The following is a 16,982-nucleotide window of genomic DNA, read 5'->3' as shown; positions in this document are numbered from 1 at the left end:
TATGGTCATTTGATTATTATTATTATTATTTCCTTATAAGAGGATATAAAAGGAAATTAACAGTTAAAAAAAAGAACTTACACCTTGGAAAAAATAAGTTGGATACCAAAATGGTTAATTTGATAAATATTTTGAAAGAGTCGTGATGGAGTGACCTCAAGCAAGAACCTCACATTGCACTTCTTGATGTGAAAGTAGATAAGAATTATAAATGTTTTTCACTTGTATCTCGATGAAAAGAATCTATGGTAAGAGTGGCAATGGGTCGGGTTGGTCATGTTCGTGTCGGGTTGAGGTTAGGGTATCATGAAAATTTACCCAACCCCAACCAATTTAATAATCGTGTCAAAAACTTAAACCCAAACTCAAAACCCATTTGTAAATAGGTAAACCTGGCCCAATTTATATATAACCTATTTAATAAAATTTTAATCTTTATTTGAAAGAATAAATTTCATTTTCACCACTAAAAATAAAATATCATTATTAAAAATAAAGACACACAACCGTAAACTAAGTCCAATGGTAAAAAATAACTTTTTTTTTTTAAGTTTGTAGAAATTTGTCCTTTACAACCATGTAATATCAATCGTGTTTTAGATGCCATAAGGTGATGTGGTCAGAAAACTTTCCTTACTGACTTGATAGGAAAAGTGTTTTTCAATATTATTATTTGTTAAGAAAAGTGTATTTCATTATCACATGAGACATAATAATCTTACATGGGAAGATCTTAAAGCTTATTGAGGGTCATTTTGCCAATATTAAAACTCAAATACTACTTACCTTTAGATTTTAATCGAAAAAATGGAGTAAAAGATAATAAATATTAAAAAATAACTTATTAAGAAAAATACTTTTTCTTTCCCAAACTCAAGTTTAATCATTTATTAATTTAAAAATATCTTAAAACACCCTTTCTATTTTATAGAATTTGATATAAAAAAAAAATGTATTATGGAGTTTTAGAAGAAAAAAAAAATTAGTAATTTAAAAAATTATTAAATAATTATTGATATATTTAAAATTACACGTTAGTGACAGAACAACTAAACATGTCTAAACGGGTCAAGCAGGTTGACACACAGAACCCAAACCCAACCCATTTAATACTCATATTAGACGGGTTAACACTATTAAGACCCAAACCCAATTAGACTTGATCCAAACCCACAAATTTTATGTCATTTTCAAGTCGTGTTCATTGGTTGAGTTGAGATTGCCACCCCTAATCTATTTGCCATACACTTTCATGTCAAGAAGTGCGATGTGAGGTTCTAGGCTGAGGTCACTTCAGCATTATCTGACTAACGTGGTAAATTACCATTCTTTATCTGCCACTTTTGTAAAAATGAAAGTGCTCATAGAAGCATGAATTTTATGTTTCATCAACTAAAAAAATGATAATCTCATCTTGAAAATGGCTTCATGTTAGGCCTATAAAAAAAAATTGTTTGGTTGATTATTTATAGATGTTAGAATTGAGTACCTGAAAATGATCAAGTCAATGACTAGGAACCAGCCATGCAAAATCAACTAATATTATTGGTCACCAATCAAGTTGCTGTATGTTTGAGTAGAGATCCAACAAAAGATTGAACAAATAATATAAGAAATTTGACATCAAACGTTTTGTATTAATGAATATAAGAAATTTGTGACCTGTCTTTACTCTCGAGCTTTGCATAGGTTCTTATGGGAGGAGTTCACATAGAAAAAGAGGAATTGAGAACGACATCAAACACGGACTCGTTCCAGGCAGGCATATACAATATAATCTTCTTGACATAGAAAAAGAGGAATTGGGAACAACAATACATGTACCACAAGAAGAAAATGATGACGCACATTCCTTGGTACTATAAGCACCTCAGGAAGTGTAGGTCAAATGTTTGAAAAACCTCACAAAGCAATAAATTCCTTGGGGCCACCCTCTAGGGTCCGTTGACCCTCGACTCAACCAGTTTCACATAGGACTTTCTAAAGGGGCAAAACGTGCTACCACGGGATTAGGCTCACCCAAAGGATGGGGATACCTATGATAAGAGTGTTGTGTTATCCACCTCCACCCTCTGGTGTCATGTGCTCACATATCTTGTCACAATTCGATCTGTGACATTATATTCATAGTTGCACCTTCGCCCTTAAATTGGCCTTTCGTGTTAAATGATTGTCAACATGGTATCAAAGCACTAGATTCATATAGTTCATGGATTTGAATCTCCTCGAAAGAATTTTCTATCCTTATGGGTGACAGAGAGTGTTGAGTGTTGTGTTGTGTTATCCACCTTCGCTCTCAAGAGTCACGTGCTCACGTATCGTGCCCCCATTCCACCCGTGACCCTCTCATATTCATAGTTGCGTCTTCCCCATCAGATCGGTCTTTTGGGTTAAATGGTTGTCAAAAAAATAAAAGCTGCACATCCCATGAAAATTTTACTTTTTTGTTTTTATATTTGCTCTTATTACTTGTCCATGGAAGTAGGACATAGCATTCAGATAATCAACATATACTAATACAATTACAAATGCTAAAACTATTTCAGGAATGTGTAGTTTAGATTTACATATATAAGTATAAACTAAGAATACATTTATCATCAAACACAATACATTGCAAAGATGTAATCTCCCATCCGTTACTCGGTTTAATAGAAATCAATTTAACAAAATGTGGAATTGCTATTTGCTGACTTACCCATCTTTCATGAGCAGTTTGTATCATATGCTGCTAGTCCTCGCAATTCTGGACCTTCCAGTCGTGGATTGTTCTCGAAACTACACCATTAGTAGAAAATTAGAAAATTAATAATCATCGTCATAACAATAATTCAAAAATGAAGAGAACTTATGTTGTCAAATCAAGTTTGGTGTGAAATGTATATACGCTCTCAAAATAAATTGAGAGAAAGAGAGTGGGCTCTTTGGTGCAAGCATTTCATAATGCAAAAAACAAAAGCATGGAGAGGTTCAGTGGTACCGGTGAGAAAAAGTGGAAAACAAAATCCTAATTGTGTGACATTTCACGCTACCACGTGATCCTTAGAGTGGTCCAGGAACACTTGTGTTATATAAGTTGAATTTGAAAGTTCAATACTAGAGAACATGAAAGATGGGGAAAAAAATTCAAATATTAATTCTAATATAATCATCATTATCACCAAAGCTTATTCCCAAAGTTTTAGGGTTGGCTAAATACTAATTCTAGTATGGGTACGGCAAATTTAATTCTAGTATGGGTATGGAAAATTTTTATAAAAAAAAAAATGTAAGTGATATGGAAAATATAAAACTCAACATATTAGTTCACTATAATGAAATGTGAAAAGAGCCTTACATATTTCATTTAACAAGTATAATTTTATTAAAGAAATCATAAGAATCAAGGAGGTCGAGAAGACCTACCAAGAATCCTACACCTTTACCCTTTTTTTTTATAGATAAACTTTAGTTTAAAAAAAGAAGGGAGGACGAGGGGACCTCCACGAGAAAAGACAAAACAGATATTTGCTTAATAAGCTGATTTCATGTAAATATAAAATCCTCAAAAGAAACACGTTTGAACCCGAAAACAACTTACACCATAAAGGAAAAATAAAACCAAATACTAACTATATCCTCAATCCTATGAAGTGAAGTGAGATTTCATATGATCCTTTCTATCGACGGAAGCCTTAAGAAAGAAATACATAAATGAGGGAAATGGCAACCTACTTGTTCAAGGGGATGTGTTCAAATGGTCCAGTAGTGGGAATTGTTCCACACAAATTGTTGTTTGAGACGTCACTGAAAGAACAAAAACATGTTTATCTCATGATGTTAATAGGAATATGGTAAAAAGAACTACTAAATGAAGGGAAAGCAAGAAGCTTGGCACTTACACAACTTTGAGGCTTGAAATGCCAGCAAGCTCCCTTGGGATTCTCCCAGTTAACTGATTGTCATTAAGCCGTCTACCAATTAAAGAACAAATTAACCATTAGTAACAAGAAGGAAAAGATTTAAGCCCAACCACCAAATAAGTGGGATGAGAGATTTTATTTTAGTTCTAATATTCAAGAAGGTCAAAAGCAGGATCAACTTCTCAAGGGCCCAAAACAAGTTGTACCCAATAAGTTCAGAGAGACAACCAGCAATTCGAGTTGCCAACATATTTTTTATGCTTTACTTGGCACCCTTACTTATGGCATTTCTGGGTCCAAGGTGATGTTGACCCATGAATCAAGCTGACTTGGGGGAATTGGAAAGTATGACTTGGGGCATACATTTCGAGCCCAATTTATTCAGGCATGATGATAAAACAACAATAATGTGTCAATCAAACTCACAAGAATATTAGAGACTTTAACTTCCCCAATGCAGGAGGGATGATCCCTGAAATATTGTTGTTATACAAGTCTAAGCTAATTAGCCTTTTCAAGTTACCAAGCTCAACTGGGATTGTCCCGTGGATGTTGTTTTTGTAAAGCTCTCTGCATCAATAAGAAGGGAAAAAAAACTGGAGTTAGTACATGATTCCTATGAATTAACCTTAATATCATGTATAATTAATGTCAGGTTCACGGTAGCATTCAAGTCCCTGCCAGTCTACCACAGAAAATCATGGTCCAGATTATTGCTAAACCAACCACAAAAATCAGAAAGTCAAAAGGCTAAGAAAAAAATCACTAAATATCCATGGAAGCATCTATGCTAAGTGAAGAGTAAAAAATACTTACAAATATTGCAGATGCTCAAGTTTTGCGAGTTCAGGTACCAGATGGCCAGATAGGTTCGAATTGCCTAGGTCCCTGCAATGAAGTATCATGTTAAAATAAATAATTGTGTGTGAAAAGGTTGCATGGACCGAAGGACCATGTAGAGCCTGGACTGAGGTCATCATTTGGGGCATGTGGACTACCACATTGGTCCAAATGACACCTCAGCCCTCAAGATTTTGTGGTCTAGATCAATTTTATAAAAGAGATATTATATTTCCACACCAACTTTTGCTAACACCACACCATTTCATATGTAAATCACCAAAGAATTGCATACATCTTGGGGTGGCGTTAGCAAAAGTTGGTGTGGCAATAGAAGCTCTCTAAAAAATCCCCCAAAAAAGGAGAAATTTTTTTTTTTTGGACCAAATCTTGACCGTGAAAATGGATGGCTACTGAACTCCCAAATTTAAAACTTAAATACAATGGTGAAAAAATGTATTTTGTGTGTGTGTGTGTTGGGGGGGGGGGGGGGGGGGAGGGGTTAGGATCATAAAACTTTTATGTTTTACATTCATGTGGCAGCTGATCGTGTTTTGGGGTGCCACATGGACATGCAGTCCATATAACACCATCTATCAATATCCATATGTATTACATGCTATCATAAATGAGAGAAAGCATTATATATATATATGGATTAGGATCCGTATACACATAAAGCTACTCATAAAGCTACAACATGTTTTGTCTTATATGGGCAAAAATGTTTGGAATGGGCTGATTTTTTGTAAGGATGATCTCTATGGTGAGGAGATCATCCTTGCCAAAAATCAGCCTATTATGAAACTTCTAGCCCCATGTTTACAAGTTGAAAAATTTTAGACCGTCCAATTTTTGTAAATCAGTTTTGAAGGGGTTAGAAGTTTTGGAATGGGATGATTTTTTGCAAGGATGATCCCCTCACCATAGAGATCATCCTCACAAAAAATCAGCCTATTCCGAATCTTTTTAACCATATAAGACAAAAACGTTGTAGCTTTATGTGTCTACGGAACCCGACCCCATATATATATGTATATGTATGTATATGTGGCTATGATTTCTCTCCATCAAAACCATAAACTGGTTAGATCATTTATGGCCACAGAAGGATCCCAAAGTAGTATGGACAAGGAAAAGCGTATGACATGACAAACTACCTATGAAACTCTCTCCATTAACCCATAAATCTGTTCATATTATATAACAAGCCAAATTCTCCAAAATGTTTAAAACATTAAAATATTTTTGATAATACAGAAAAAATTCCTCATATATTTTTCTAGACGGGGAAAGCTTTCTTTAATAAATTATACTTCAATCTCTATCTTGACAAACAAAAAAATTAGGCCTCATTCACCATTTTCAATTTGTATTTGGAATCCATGGTCACAAACAAAGTGTGCAAATGACTCATTCTAAACTGAACAGAAATGAAACATTAAATGACAAACAAGCACAATAACAGAAACCAATAAATGCTCCAAAAAGTAAGGGGAGAGGGAATCCAACGGGAAAAACATCGCAGCTAACGGAGCCAGTTTCCTATCAAAATTCAATCTCACATAGTTGGCGAATAAATCATATCGAGTGTTAAATATTGATATACGATATGTATCATATTTCGATAAGAAAATATAATTTGAATTACCTAACAGTACAGTAAGACTTTATCAATATATATCATATTTTAAGATCACCATTACGTACTATGATAACAAGATTTAAAAACTCATATGTAGAGTGATTTGTCATACATTATGTATCATCTTCAAAAGATATGATATGATAAATTGATGGAAATTTATTGGGTGTTAAAAGGCACTCAAAGACGCCATGTAGATGCCTTGTGATTGGTGTAATAAAGCCCAGTGGCACCCCTCTGCATTACCACATGGCTATAAATATTTAATATTGAAAATGGTTTTACATTTTATGCAATTTTCAAGCCGTAACTTGACATGCTTCACATGGCCAAATACGCCAATGGTCCAGAGAGAAAAAGTCAAGCAGGGAGAGACTGTAGTTTTACCCTATTCTTTCAGCCATTATTAAGATATGCCCACACTTAGAGCTGTCAATGGACCGGTTCCAGATCAAATTGAGGTCAATTTGGGACCAATTTGATAAGAATAGAAATAAACCTACTTCTTATCCAATGCATTGGATTTTATCGGATCTCAATATTAGGATCCAAATCCGATTCAATAACAATAGGATTGAGAATCAAATCTGATTTGAAATAGATAACATAAATAAAATCCATATATTAAAACAAAACATATAATATAATTTCTCATATTTTATAGGATCAGACCCCTATTGAATTCGGGACATAGTTGATCTAGAACCAATCCAATAGGTTATCAAATTGGATCCTTATCGAAACTCAAATCCTCAATCTAGATCCAAAGTGATGTATGATATCTACCTGATGTAGGACATCTACAATTCTAGTTAGCGTCTTAAGTAGTTTCCTAATTCTAATAGGATTTGTTTCTATTTTCTAGATCTAGATCTAATAGGATTTCTATTTTCTAGTTCTATTAGGATTTTTATTTTATTGTTACTTTAGGAGTATTATTCCTTGTTTAGTTTCTATTTTTATCTAAATTCGTTTTTATTATTTAGACTATAATTAAAAGCGCTTAGAAGTATTCAAATTGAGTTATAATAGGATTAGAAAGTTGCTATCATGTATAGATAGATTAGGAAAGTTATTTTTTAGCATTTGAAAAGGTTTCTAAGTTATTATGATGAAGTTATCTATATAAGGAGATTCAAAAACGAATTTTAAAAGATATCAATTCAATTCTCTTTTTCAACTTTATATTCTCTTTTAGTTACTTAATTTTTAGTTATTTACTTTATCTTCTTCAAGCTATTGCTTGTTTATCTATTGATTCACACGCTTTTGCTGCTTCAAGTGGTATCAAAGCCTCGTTTGAGAGCCTCCCACCTTCAACATTGTTGAAGAACACCAATCCTGCTAACCAATGATCAATTAGATCCAAGGTTCAAGGAATTCAAAAATCGTTTGCTCGAGAAGATTCAAGATATTGTTATCCCCATGATAGCAAGATGAAGGAAGGAGAACACTTAATTGAACCATTAAAAGGCAATCTACCAAGTTTCAACCATGTTGCATGACAATTCATTTTTCTCTCTCCACCACTAATAGTAGGCAAGGGGGGAAAGAAGGTCTTTTTTGTTTGGGATAAAGGAGAACAGAAAGATCAGAAAAACCAACCTCTAACCACATCCTTCCCACTGCTACCGAAATTCCCCAACAAACCTACAATTGTCCTCTCCATGTCACAATCCCCCGAATCCCTCAAAAACACCACCCCAACCTTCCACCGGCCTCTCTCCCCTATCCCAACAAACCTCCCCACATCCCCCACCCTCCATAGAACCCTCAAGACCCTTCCCAAACCCAACCAGACCCATATATGGATTATCTCGATGAGTTGGAACCTACTCTACTCCACCACCCACCCGAATCCATTAGGTTGAATATTGGCTTAAGACAGACATCCCGTGATTCAATGGCATATCAAGGATTTCCTGATTGATTGTTTACCATGAAACGTTTCTTAAGAGTATAACCATAGGCGTTTCAATCCTATAAAGAGATTTTGTGATGGTCTACCTTAATGAGAACCATTTTCCAACGAGCACTTACAACAAAACTAAGTTGAAAAGGATAGGACAACTCAACATCCTCAAGAAAATCAGCAATACTGCTTCAGTTGTGAATTTACCGGAAAACATGCACATCTTTCCTTACTATCTTAAGGATGAAGTTTCTTTATCTATGCCGAACTCGGGGGTGAGTTTTCTTTAAGAAAGGGAGCCTGATGTAGGACATCTACAATTGTAGTTAGAGAGTTTTAAGTAATTTTCTAATTTTAATAAGATTTGTTTCTATTTTCTAGTTCTCTTAGGATTTTTATTTTATTGTTCCTTTAGAAGTACTATTCCTTTTTTAGTTTCTATTTTTGTTCAAACTTGTTTTTAATATTTAGATTATAATTAAAAATACTTAGAAGTATCCAAATGGAGTTATAATAGGATTAGAAAGTTGTTATTATGTTATAGATAGATTAGGAAAGTTATTTTTAATATTTTAAAAGATTTCTAAATTGTTATGATGAAATTATCTATATAAGAAGCTTCAAAAACGAATTTTAAAAGATATAAATTCAATTCATTTTCTCAACTTTATTCTCTTTTAGTTACTTAATTTCTAGTTCTTTGTTGTATCTTCTTCAAGCTATTGCTTATTTATCAATTGAATCTATTGATTCACACGCTTCTGCTACATCACAAAATTACCTAAACGGAACAAATCAGATTTCATATATGCTCCAATCCATTAACAACCATATCTACACTATTGACTACTCCAATTTGCATGTTCGATCTAGCTTCCTTCATCTGTCATCTAAAAAATGAATAGTTCCTAAAAAAAATGTCCTTTAATGAAAGCCAAAATCACCAATAGAAAGGCAATTTATCTCGCAGGTTGATTCAACCATATTCATTAAGTCATTTGGGAATAAGTCAGCAAGGGAAATATTCAAAAATAACAAAATTGGAAACTTAGGGAAAAAATTGAGCTATGGTTAGGGTTGTGTAATTTTTCCTACTAAGAGATGTTCTCATATTATATCATCAAATCCGAGACTACAATAATAGGTAACTAAACTCATATTGATACCATCTATATGGATTTTTTTCTTCCAATTTCTAAAAACAAATATAAGTAAAAAATACTTGTTGGGGTTTTTTTCCGACTGAGAGAGGATACCGAGAGGAGAGAGTGAGAGAAAAAAGGGACATAGGATTATAGGTTGAGACCTAGAGGGGGAAATCTAGATACGAAATCAAGAGAAAAGGAAAATTGAGCGAGAGAAAGAAGTGAGTGCGAGAGATGGAGGGTAGGTTTTATTTCAATTTTTAAGTAAGAGGCGATTTTTTTTTGTTTTAATGACGAAAATTGTGATTAAATCATGTAAATCAGTGAAGGAAAAAAAAATTCCGATTTAATCGCGACTTATTCAATAAATTGTCGGATATAGTGACCATGGATTCAACCACTATTGCATCCGCATTAATTTGATTATTTTCTTTTGAGGGGGTAGAGGAGTGATATGCTTCAACCAATGACACATGAGGACAGCCCAGGATTAATGGGCTTCCAGAGACTACAAAGGAGAACATGTGGGCCCAACACAAAAAGCACAAGGCCAATTGATTGAGAGGCCCAAACGAAACAGGAAACCTCCAGGCTGGCTTGAAGAATATTCTAGATGAAAGGCATTATTGCCTTTTTCTATTTTCTGTTTTGGAGCATTGCTGTGTAACCGAATGTAGTTGCTTTGCCAACCGTGGAGGATGGCTAGGATGGAATCAAATATATGTAATTGTTGATGCATGTATGGAAGGGGAATGAATGATCAAGACTTTCTTCTTCATCTATGTTTTTCTTCTCCCTTCTTACTCTTCTTCTGTAATTTTTGATGCCTTCCTCTTCTCTCTTGATATAAGAGCAAACATTCGCTCCAAGTTGCGCCTATTACTTTCTCCTTGCAGGTAGGCGTATCAATTGGTGCTTTCATTGAGATCTATGTGTTCATCTATGGCGGAATCTGACGTTTTGGCTGCTATTAAGGCTCTACAAACGCAGTTCGACAATCAAGCCATGGTCGTACACCAGACTTTACAACAGTATATGTCCTCTGTTGATTCCAAATTGGACGAATTCCGATCGCAACTTAGTGGGTCGATTGGGCAATCTTCAGGTACTGCACCTCGCTCATCATCTGGACTCGCTTCGTCCGAAGTTTTTCCGGCGTCTATGGACTTCAATCCCGTACTCCGTTCTATGAAATTGGAGGTACCCAAATTTGATGGGACTGACCCCAATGGCTGGATATTCCGGATCGAGGCATTTTTTGATTTTCACAGCACACCGGATGATCTCCGTCTACGTATCGTGGCCTTTCACTTGGAAGGTCGGGCTTCGGCTTGGTATCAATGACTGCAAGCGAACAATTTATTAAGTTCTTGGAAAGACTTCATACAAAAGTTGAGGCTACGGTTTGGTTCTTCCGTCTACGAGGACCATCAAAGTGCTCTTTCCAAGCTTACCCAGCGTACCTCGGTGGTTGATTTTCAGTCTGAGTTTGAGGACCTTATGAATAAGGTCACAGGCATTTCCGAGCAGTTGTTGATCTCTTTTTTTTATAACGGGCCTTAAATCGAATATTCGTAGGGAGTTAATGATGTCTCGACCGTCTTCACTGATAGAAACAATTGCTTTGGCTCGAGCTTATGAGGCACGCGTGGAAGAGTCTAAAATGGAACACAGCACTTGGTCCAAGTGGACACCCAAGGCTTCTACGAATTCGGCCCCTATTGCTAAACAACCCATCATGCTTTCATCCCCTGGGCCTATGGCCCCTGTCTTACCTATCACTCAGGCCACCAAACCTTCTCAATTACCACCGTTATTGCCTACTCTGCCTTTGTCGATTCGTAGATTGACACCTAAGGAACTACAAGAGAAACGAGCTAAGAATCTTTGTTATAATTGTGATCAGCGTTGGACGTCATCTCATCGTTGTCGCGGCAAGTTTTTGTTGCTCATAGGGACCGATGATGGGGAGAGTGAGTTTGATACCACTGACTCTTTTGCGGTTGACGAATTGCCTGAGGATACTGCTGTTACAGAGGATATCTCTAGCTTGAATGCTTTGGCTGGTCATGGACACCCTCGTTCTCTTCGTTTGTCGGGTGCGCTTAAACAACACAAATTTCAGGTGCTGATTGATAGCGGTAGCACCCACAACTTTGTTAAACCATCCTTAGTCGAAACTTTGGAATTGAACGTGCAAGCCATTTCACCGTTTTGAGTGTTTATTGGTAATGGTGATTATCTTATGGGCAAATTTCTTTGTCCTCAAGTGGAGCTGTCTTTGCAGGGTCATTCTTTTGTCGTGGACCTTTATGTTCTTCCTATTGAGGGCCCGGAGGTGGTACTGGGTATTCAATGGCTCCAAGTTTTGGGGCGAGTTTCTCATGATTATGCTGCTCTTACCATGGAATTCACATGGCAAGGAACTCAGATTTTGTTACAGGGGGATACTTCGCTTGGTCCTAAACCTATTTCTTGCCACCAACTACAAGCTTTAGTGTCTAAGGAGAACGTACATGGGCTATTTGAGCTCTATCAATTACCGGATGTATCGACCCACAAAGCCGTGGATCCATCATTATCAGAAACTATTTCTTTTTCAGCGGACTTACCACCATCAATAGCTGAACTGCTACAACGGTACACTCACATATTTCAGTCACCCACCCACCTACCTCCTCACCGTGTGATTGACCATCGTATTCACCTGCTTCTAGCGTCCAAACTGGTCAATGTACGCCCATACCGCTATCCTCATTTTCAGAAGTCCGAGATGGAACGTTTGATTCGGGAAATGCTTGATCAGGGGATTATACGTCCGAGTCGTAGTCCATTTTCCTCTCCCGTTTTGTTGGTCAAAAAGAAAGATGGGACTTATCGTTTTTGTGTAGATTATAGAACGTTGAATGCTGCCACCATTAAGGAGAAGTTTCCTATTCCTACCATTGATGAGCACTTGGACGAGTTGGGGGGTGCATCCGTTTTCAGTAAGTTAGATTTGAGGGCTGGCTACCATCAAATTCGTGTCTATGATCATGACATATACAAAACAGCTTTTCGAACGTATGAAGGACACTATGAATTTTTGGTTATGCCCTTCGGTTTATCAAATGCTCCCTCCACATTTCAAGCGACTATGAATCAAGTGTTCAAACCTTATTTACGCAAGTTTGTCATTGTTTTCTTCGATGATATCTTAGTGTACAGCACTAATATTTCTGAGCATTATCTTTATCTGAAACAGGTCCTTGATTGCTTAAGTGTTAACCATTTTTATGTGAAGTTATCCAAGTGCTTGTTTTGCCAGGAAACAGTTGAATACTTGGGACATATTGTGACCCCTAAGGGTGTGAAAGCTGACCCATCTAAGGTTGCAGCTATGCTTAGTTGGCCGGTGCCATCTCATCAGAAACAACTACGGGGTTTTTTGGGACTCACGGGATACTATCGTCGATTTATCAAAGGGTATGCAACTATAGCAGCCCCACTCACGGACTTGTTGTGTAAGGATAGTTTCTCTTGGACGACAACTGCTGAGTCCGCTTTTACCACTCTTAAACAGTCCATGGTAGCAGCCCCGGTTTTACGACTGCCGAACTTTGTTCTAGATTTTATTATCGAAACAAACGCGTCTAATGTTGGCATAGGGGTTGTGTTGCTGCAGGAAGGCCATCCACTTGCTTACTTTAGCAAGAAATTGGGTCCTCGCTTACAGACATCATCCACTTATATCAAAGAATTGCATGCCATTGCCGAAGCGGTGCACAAGTGGCGACAGTATTTACTTGGGCGATTCTTTATCATTTGCACCGATCACAAAAGCATTAAAGAATTATTATAGTAGGTGATACAAACTCCAGACCAACAATTCTATGTCCGCAAGTTATTGGGTTACGATTTCCGCATCGAATATAAACCGGGCATTCAAAATATTGCAGTTGATGCGTTATCTCATGTATATGAGGAGCCTAATGATTCTAAGTCAGGGCCGGCCATCTTCACCTTTACTCTAACGATGCGACCAATGTCTGAAATATTGAAGTCACTGCGCCAAGAAAATAATGATCTTGCTGATCTACAAAACCTTCATGAGAAATTTTGAGCTAGTACGCTCCTGGCTACCTATTCGGTGGTTGATGGTATTCTCCTTTTTAATCACAAGTATTACATCAGCTCTCACTCATCCTTGAAACAAAGCTTGTTATTAGAGTATCATGCTACTCCCTTTGTGGGTCATACGGGTGTTAAGCGTACCCTTGTGCGTTTGTCTACTGTGTTCTATTGGTCTAAAATGCGAAAAGATGTCGAGCGGTTTATTGCGGAATGTGTTACCTGCCAACAAACAAAGTATTCCACACAAGCGCCTGCCGGGTTGCTCCAGCCACTTCCGATTCCGAACCTGGTTTGGTCCGACATCACTATGGATTTTATCACAGGACTTCCTCCTTCTCACGGATACACAGTCATTTTAGTGATTGTTGATCGCCTTACTAAATCAGCCCACTTTGGTGCGTTGCCATTCAATTTTACTGTAGCTCGTACAGCAGCTCTATTTGCTGATATGGTTGTTAAATTACATGGTTTCTCAGCTTCCATAATTTCTGATAGAGATTCTGTGTTCTTAAGTGGTTTTTGGAAGAAATTGTTTGAATTAAGTGGCACTACACTCCAGCATAGTACAACACACCATCCTCAAACCGATGGTCAAAGCGAGGTGGTTAACCGAGGTTTGGAACAATATCTGAGAGCATTCACTCACACTCGTCCTTCGACTTGGCACTCTTTTCTCAGTTGGGCTGAATTTTCATACAACACAAGTTACCATAGTGCCATTAAGATGTCACCATTTTAGGCCCTTTATGGTCGTTTACCACCCACGATACCTCCTTATGCTTCGAGCTCTACTTCAATCCAAGCACTAGATGAGTTACTTAGGGACCGTGATGCTCTCTTACGATCTTTAAAGGATAATCTACGGGCTGCGCAGCATCGCATGGAGCAAAAAGCTAATGCACATCGTCGTGATCTTCAACTCTCTGTTGGTGATAAAGTGCTCGTGCGCCTCCAACCGTATCGTCAAATGTCTGTAGCTCATCGTCCTAATCAGAAGTTAGCACAATGGTATTATGGACCTTTTACCATTTTGGAACTTGTTGGCTTAGTGGCCTACCGTTTGGACTTGCCTGCTTCCTCCAAAATCCATCTTGTTTTCCACATTTCTGTCCTTAAACCGTTTCGTGGAGAAGCTTCTGCTGTGCTATACCCACTACCCCCGGATGCTCGCGGAGATAAACCTTTGTCTTTGCCAATAGCAATTTGTGCTACTCGTCGAACTCTTTAGCATGGCAACATCGTTAAGCAAGTTCTTGTTCAATGGGAAGGTTGCTCACCCGAAGATGCCACTTGGGAATCTCTCCCTGAATTCTCTTGACTTTATCCTAACTTTCACCTTGAGGACAAGGTGATCTTTCAAGGAACGGGGAATGATATGCTTCAACCAGAGACACATGAGGGCATCCCAGGCCCAAGTATGATTAATGGGCTTCCAGAGACTATAAAGGAGAACATGGGCCCAACACAAGAAGCACAAGGCCAACTGATTGAGAGGCCCAAACGAAACAGGAAACCTCCAGGCTGGCTTGAAGAATATTCTAGATGAAAGGCATTGTTGCCTTTTTCTATTTTCTGTTTTGGAGCATTGTTGTGTAACCGAATGTAGCTGCTTTGCCAACCGTAGAGGATGGCTAGGATGGAATCAGATATATGTAATCATTGATGCATGTATGGAAGGGGAATGAATGATCAAGATTCTCTTCTTCATCTATTTTTTCTACTCCCTTCTTACTCTTCTTCTGTAATTTCTGATGCCTTCCTCTTCTCTCTTGATATAAGAGCAAACATTCTCTCCAAGTTGCACCTATTACTTTCTCCTTGCAGGTAGGCGTATCAAGGAGATAGAGAAAAGTAGTTCCAAAGCCAAGGGCGGAAGTAGCTATTAGCCAATCATGTTGCAAGTAGAAAACCAAATCTTAAAATATCAATAAGTTCACATTTATTGATCATGCTTATAATATTAGTTACCACTCTAAGAAGGACCATGTAGCTAAGTGGTAAGATCTTGGGAAGGCTGTTCCCAAGGTCTTAGGTTCAAACCCCTTCTTACGCTAACAACTAACCCCGCCTAGCAAAAAAAAAAAAAATACTTACCACTATCATAGTGCATATCAGTAAAAAAGACAATAAATTATGCTAAATCTCCTTCATGCATCCTATTGTATCCTTCAATATCATGGTTGTTCTATCTATTTGAAGCTCCAATTTGAGTACACAACCCACTGGTACACAGTACTTCATCATCACCCACGGAGGGGAAGGGGGCAGAACTAAAATTTAAAGAGATCCAAACGCATAATTGTTTTTTAAAACACACAAAATCACCACAGTACACAACTAAACCTACGAAGTACCTACAGTAATGAAATTCAAGAACACTAAGGTTTTGGATGAATAAAAAATAGAATCCATAATAACAAAGTGAAATCAATATTAAAGATCGCAAGTTACCATAGGATAAAATACAATTTAAAGAGATCCCCCCAAATATTTTCTTCCAAAAATCACACAAAATCATCAAATTACACCAATAAACCAACCAACATGTTTGAAATTCAAGAAGAACATAACGTTTTCCGATGAATCGAAAACAGAATTAATTCTATCGAAGTCAAATCAATATCAAAGTTTAAAAAAAAAAAATACTCTAATTCCATGATTGTTCTGTAAATTCAACAGACTAGCACAAATTACCTTAGCATAATCACCAATCCACGAAAAATCAACAAATTACAAAAATATACTTACCAAAATACGTGAAATTCAAAAACAACTCTAGCTTTTCAGACGAATCGATAACAGAATCTATCTATAACAACGAAGTGAAATCAAGTAGAGAGAGAGAATCTTACACTCTCGTGACTCGATTTTGCTGGTCACATGTGATGTGGAACCATGTGCAAGGATTGACGAGAGTCGGATCCCAGCTCTGAAGAACGTTATCTGGATCAAACAAGTTCCGCCTCAGCGTGTACAAAGCGTCTCCTTCAGAGTTCGCAGATGCAAAAGAGAAGATATTTAGGCTCAATATTAGGGTTAGGGTTAGGGTTAGGTGAAAAACTTGCAAGCTTGTGCCCATGGCCATGGCTTCTCCTGCTCAGAATTCGTGTTTCTCCGTCTGCTTTGGTTCAGAGAGGGGGGAGGGAGGGAGAGAAAAACCAAATGCGAACGTCACCACCCATGCTTCCTACTTTTTTTCATAAAGGCCAAAAGAAAAGAGAACCTGCTATTGGCACTCCAACTTCACTTATTACACCCCAAATTCTTAAGTTATTTATCACACCCAATGAAAGATTAAAATCAGGGAAAATTACTTAAATGGCCCTCGAAAGGGTTTCTTTCTAAATAGTCCCTAAGTTTTACGTGTTAGCTTGATAAAGTATTTAGTAAACTTTTTTCTTCCTTAATGGTACCTTGTACTGTTG

At 37.2% G+C, this 16,982-nt stretch overlaps 1 protein-coding gene across 1 annotated transcript; it reads right to left on the bottom strand.

Annotated features, from left to right (window-relative positions):
* Positions 1-2,500: 2,500 nt before the first annotated feature.
* Positions 2,501-16,727, bottom strand: LOC147400626 (leucine-rich repeat protein 1-like). The gene is made up of 6 exons (XM_086446390.1): positions 16,410-16,727; positions 4,719-4,790; positions 4,329-4,472; positions 3,882-3,953; positions 3,715-3,786; positions 2,501-2,778 (listed from the first exon to the last, which is right to left on the bottom strand). Exons 1-6 carry the CDS (start codon positions 16,640-16,642, stop codon positions 2,706-2,708), a joined length of 666 nt encoding a protein of 221 aa, XP_086302516.1. The 5' UTR covers positions 16,643-16,727; the 3' UTR covers positions 2,501-2,705.
* Positions 16,728-16,982: the final 255 nt, after the last annotated feature.

This window comes from Akebia trifoliata, chromosome 6, assembly GCF_017979445.1.
Source record: "Akebia trifoliata isolate Shusen 1 chromosome 6, ASM1797944v1, whole genome shotgun sequence".
NCBI lineage: Eukaryota > Viridiplantae > Streptophyta > Magnoliopsida > Ranunculales > Lardizabalaceae > Akebia > Akebia trifoliata.
This window is presented reverse-complemented; position numbering and strand designations above follow the sequence as displayed.

Coding starts and splice junctions, on each gene's coding strand:
- LOC147400626 (XM_086446390.1), bottom strand. CDS start 16,642: ATGGCCATGGGCACAAGCTTGCAAGTTTTTCACCTAACCCTAACCCTA. Junction 3,787..3,881: donor ATTTCAAGCCTCAAAGTTGT/GTAAGTGCCAAG, acceptor TTGTTCTTTCAG/TGACGTCTCAAACAACAATT. Junction 2,779..3,714: donor GAACACATCCCCTTGAACAA/GTAGGTTGCCAT, acceptor CTAATGGTGTAG/TTTCGAGAACAATCCACGAC.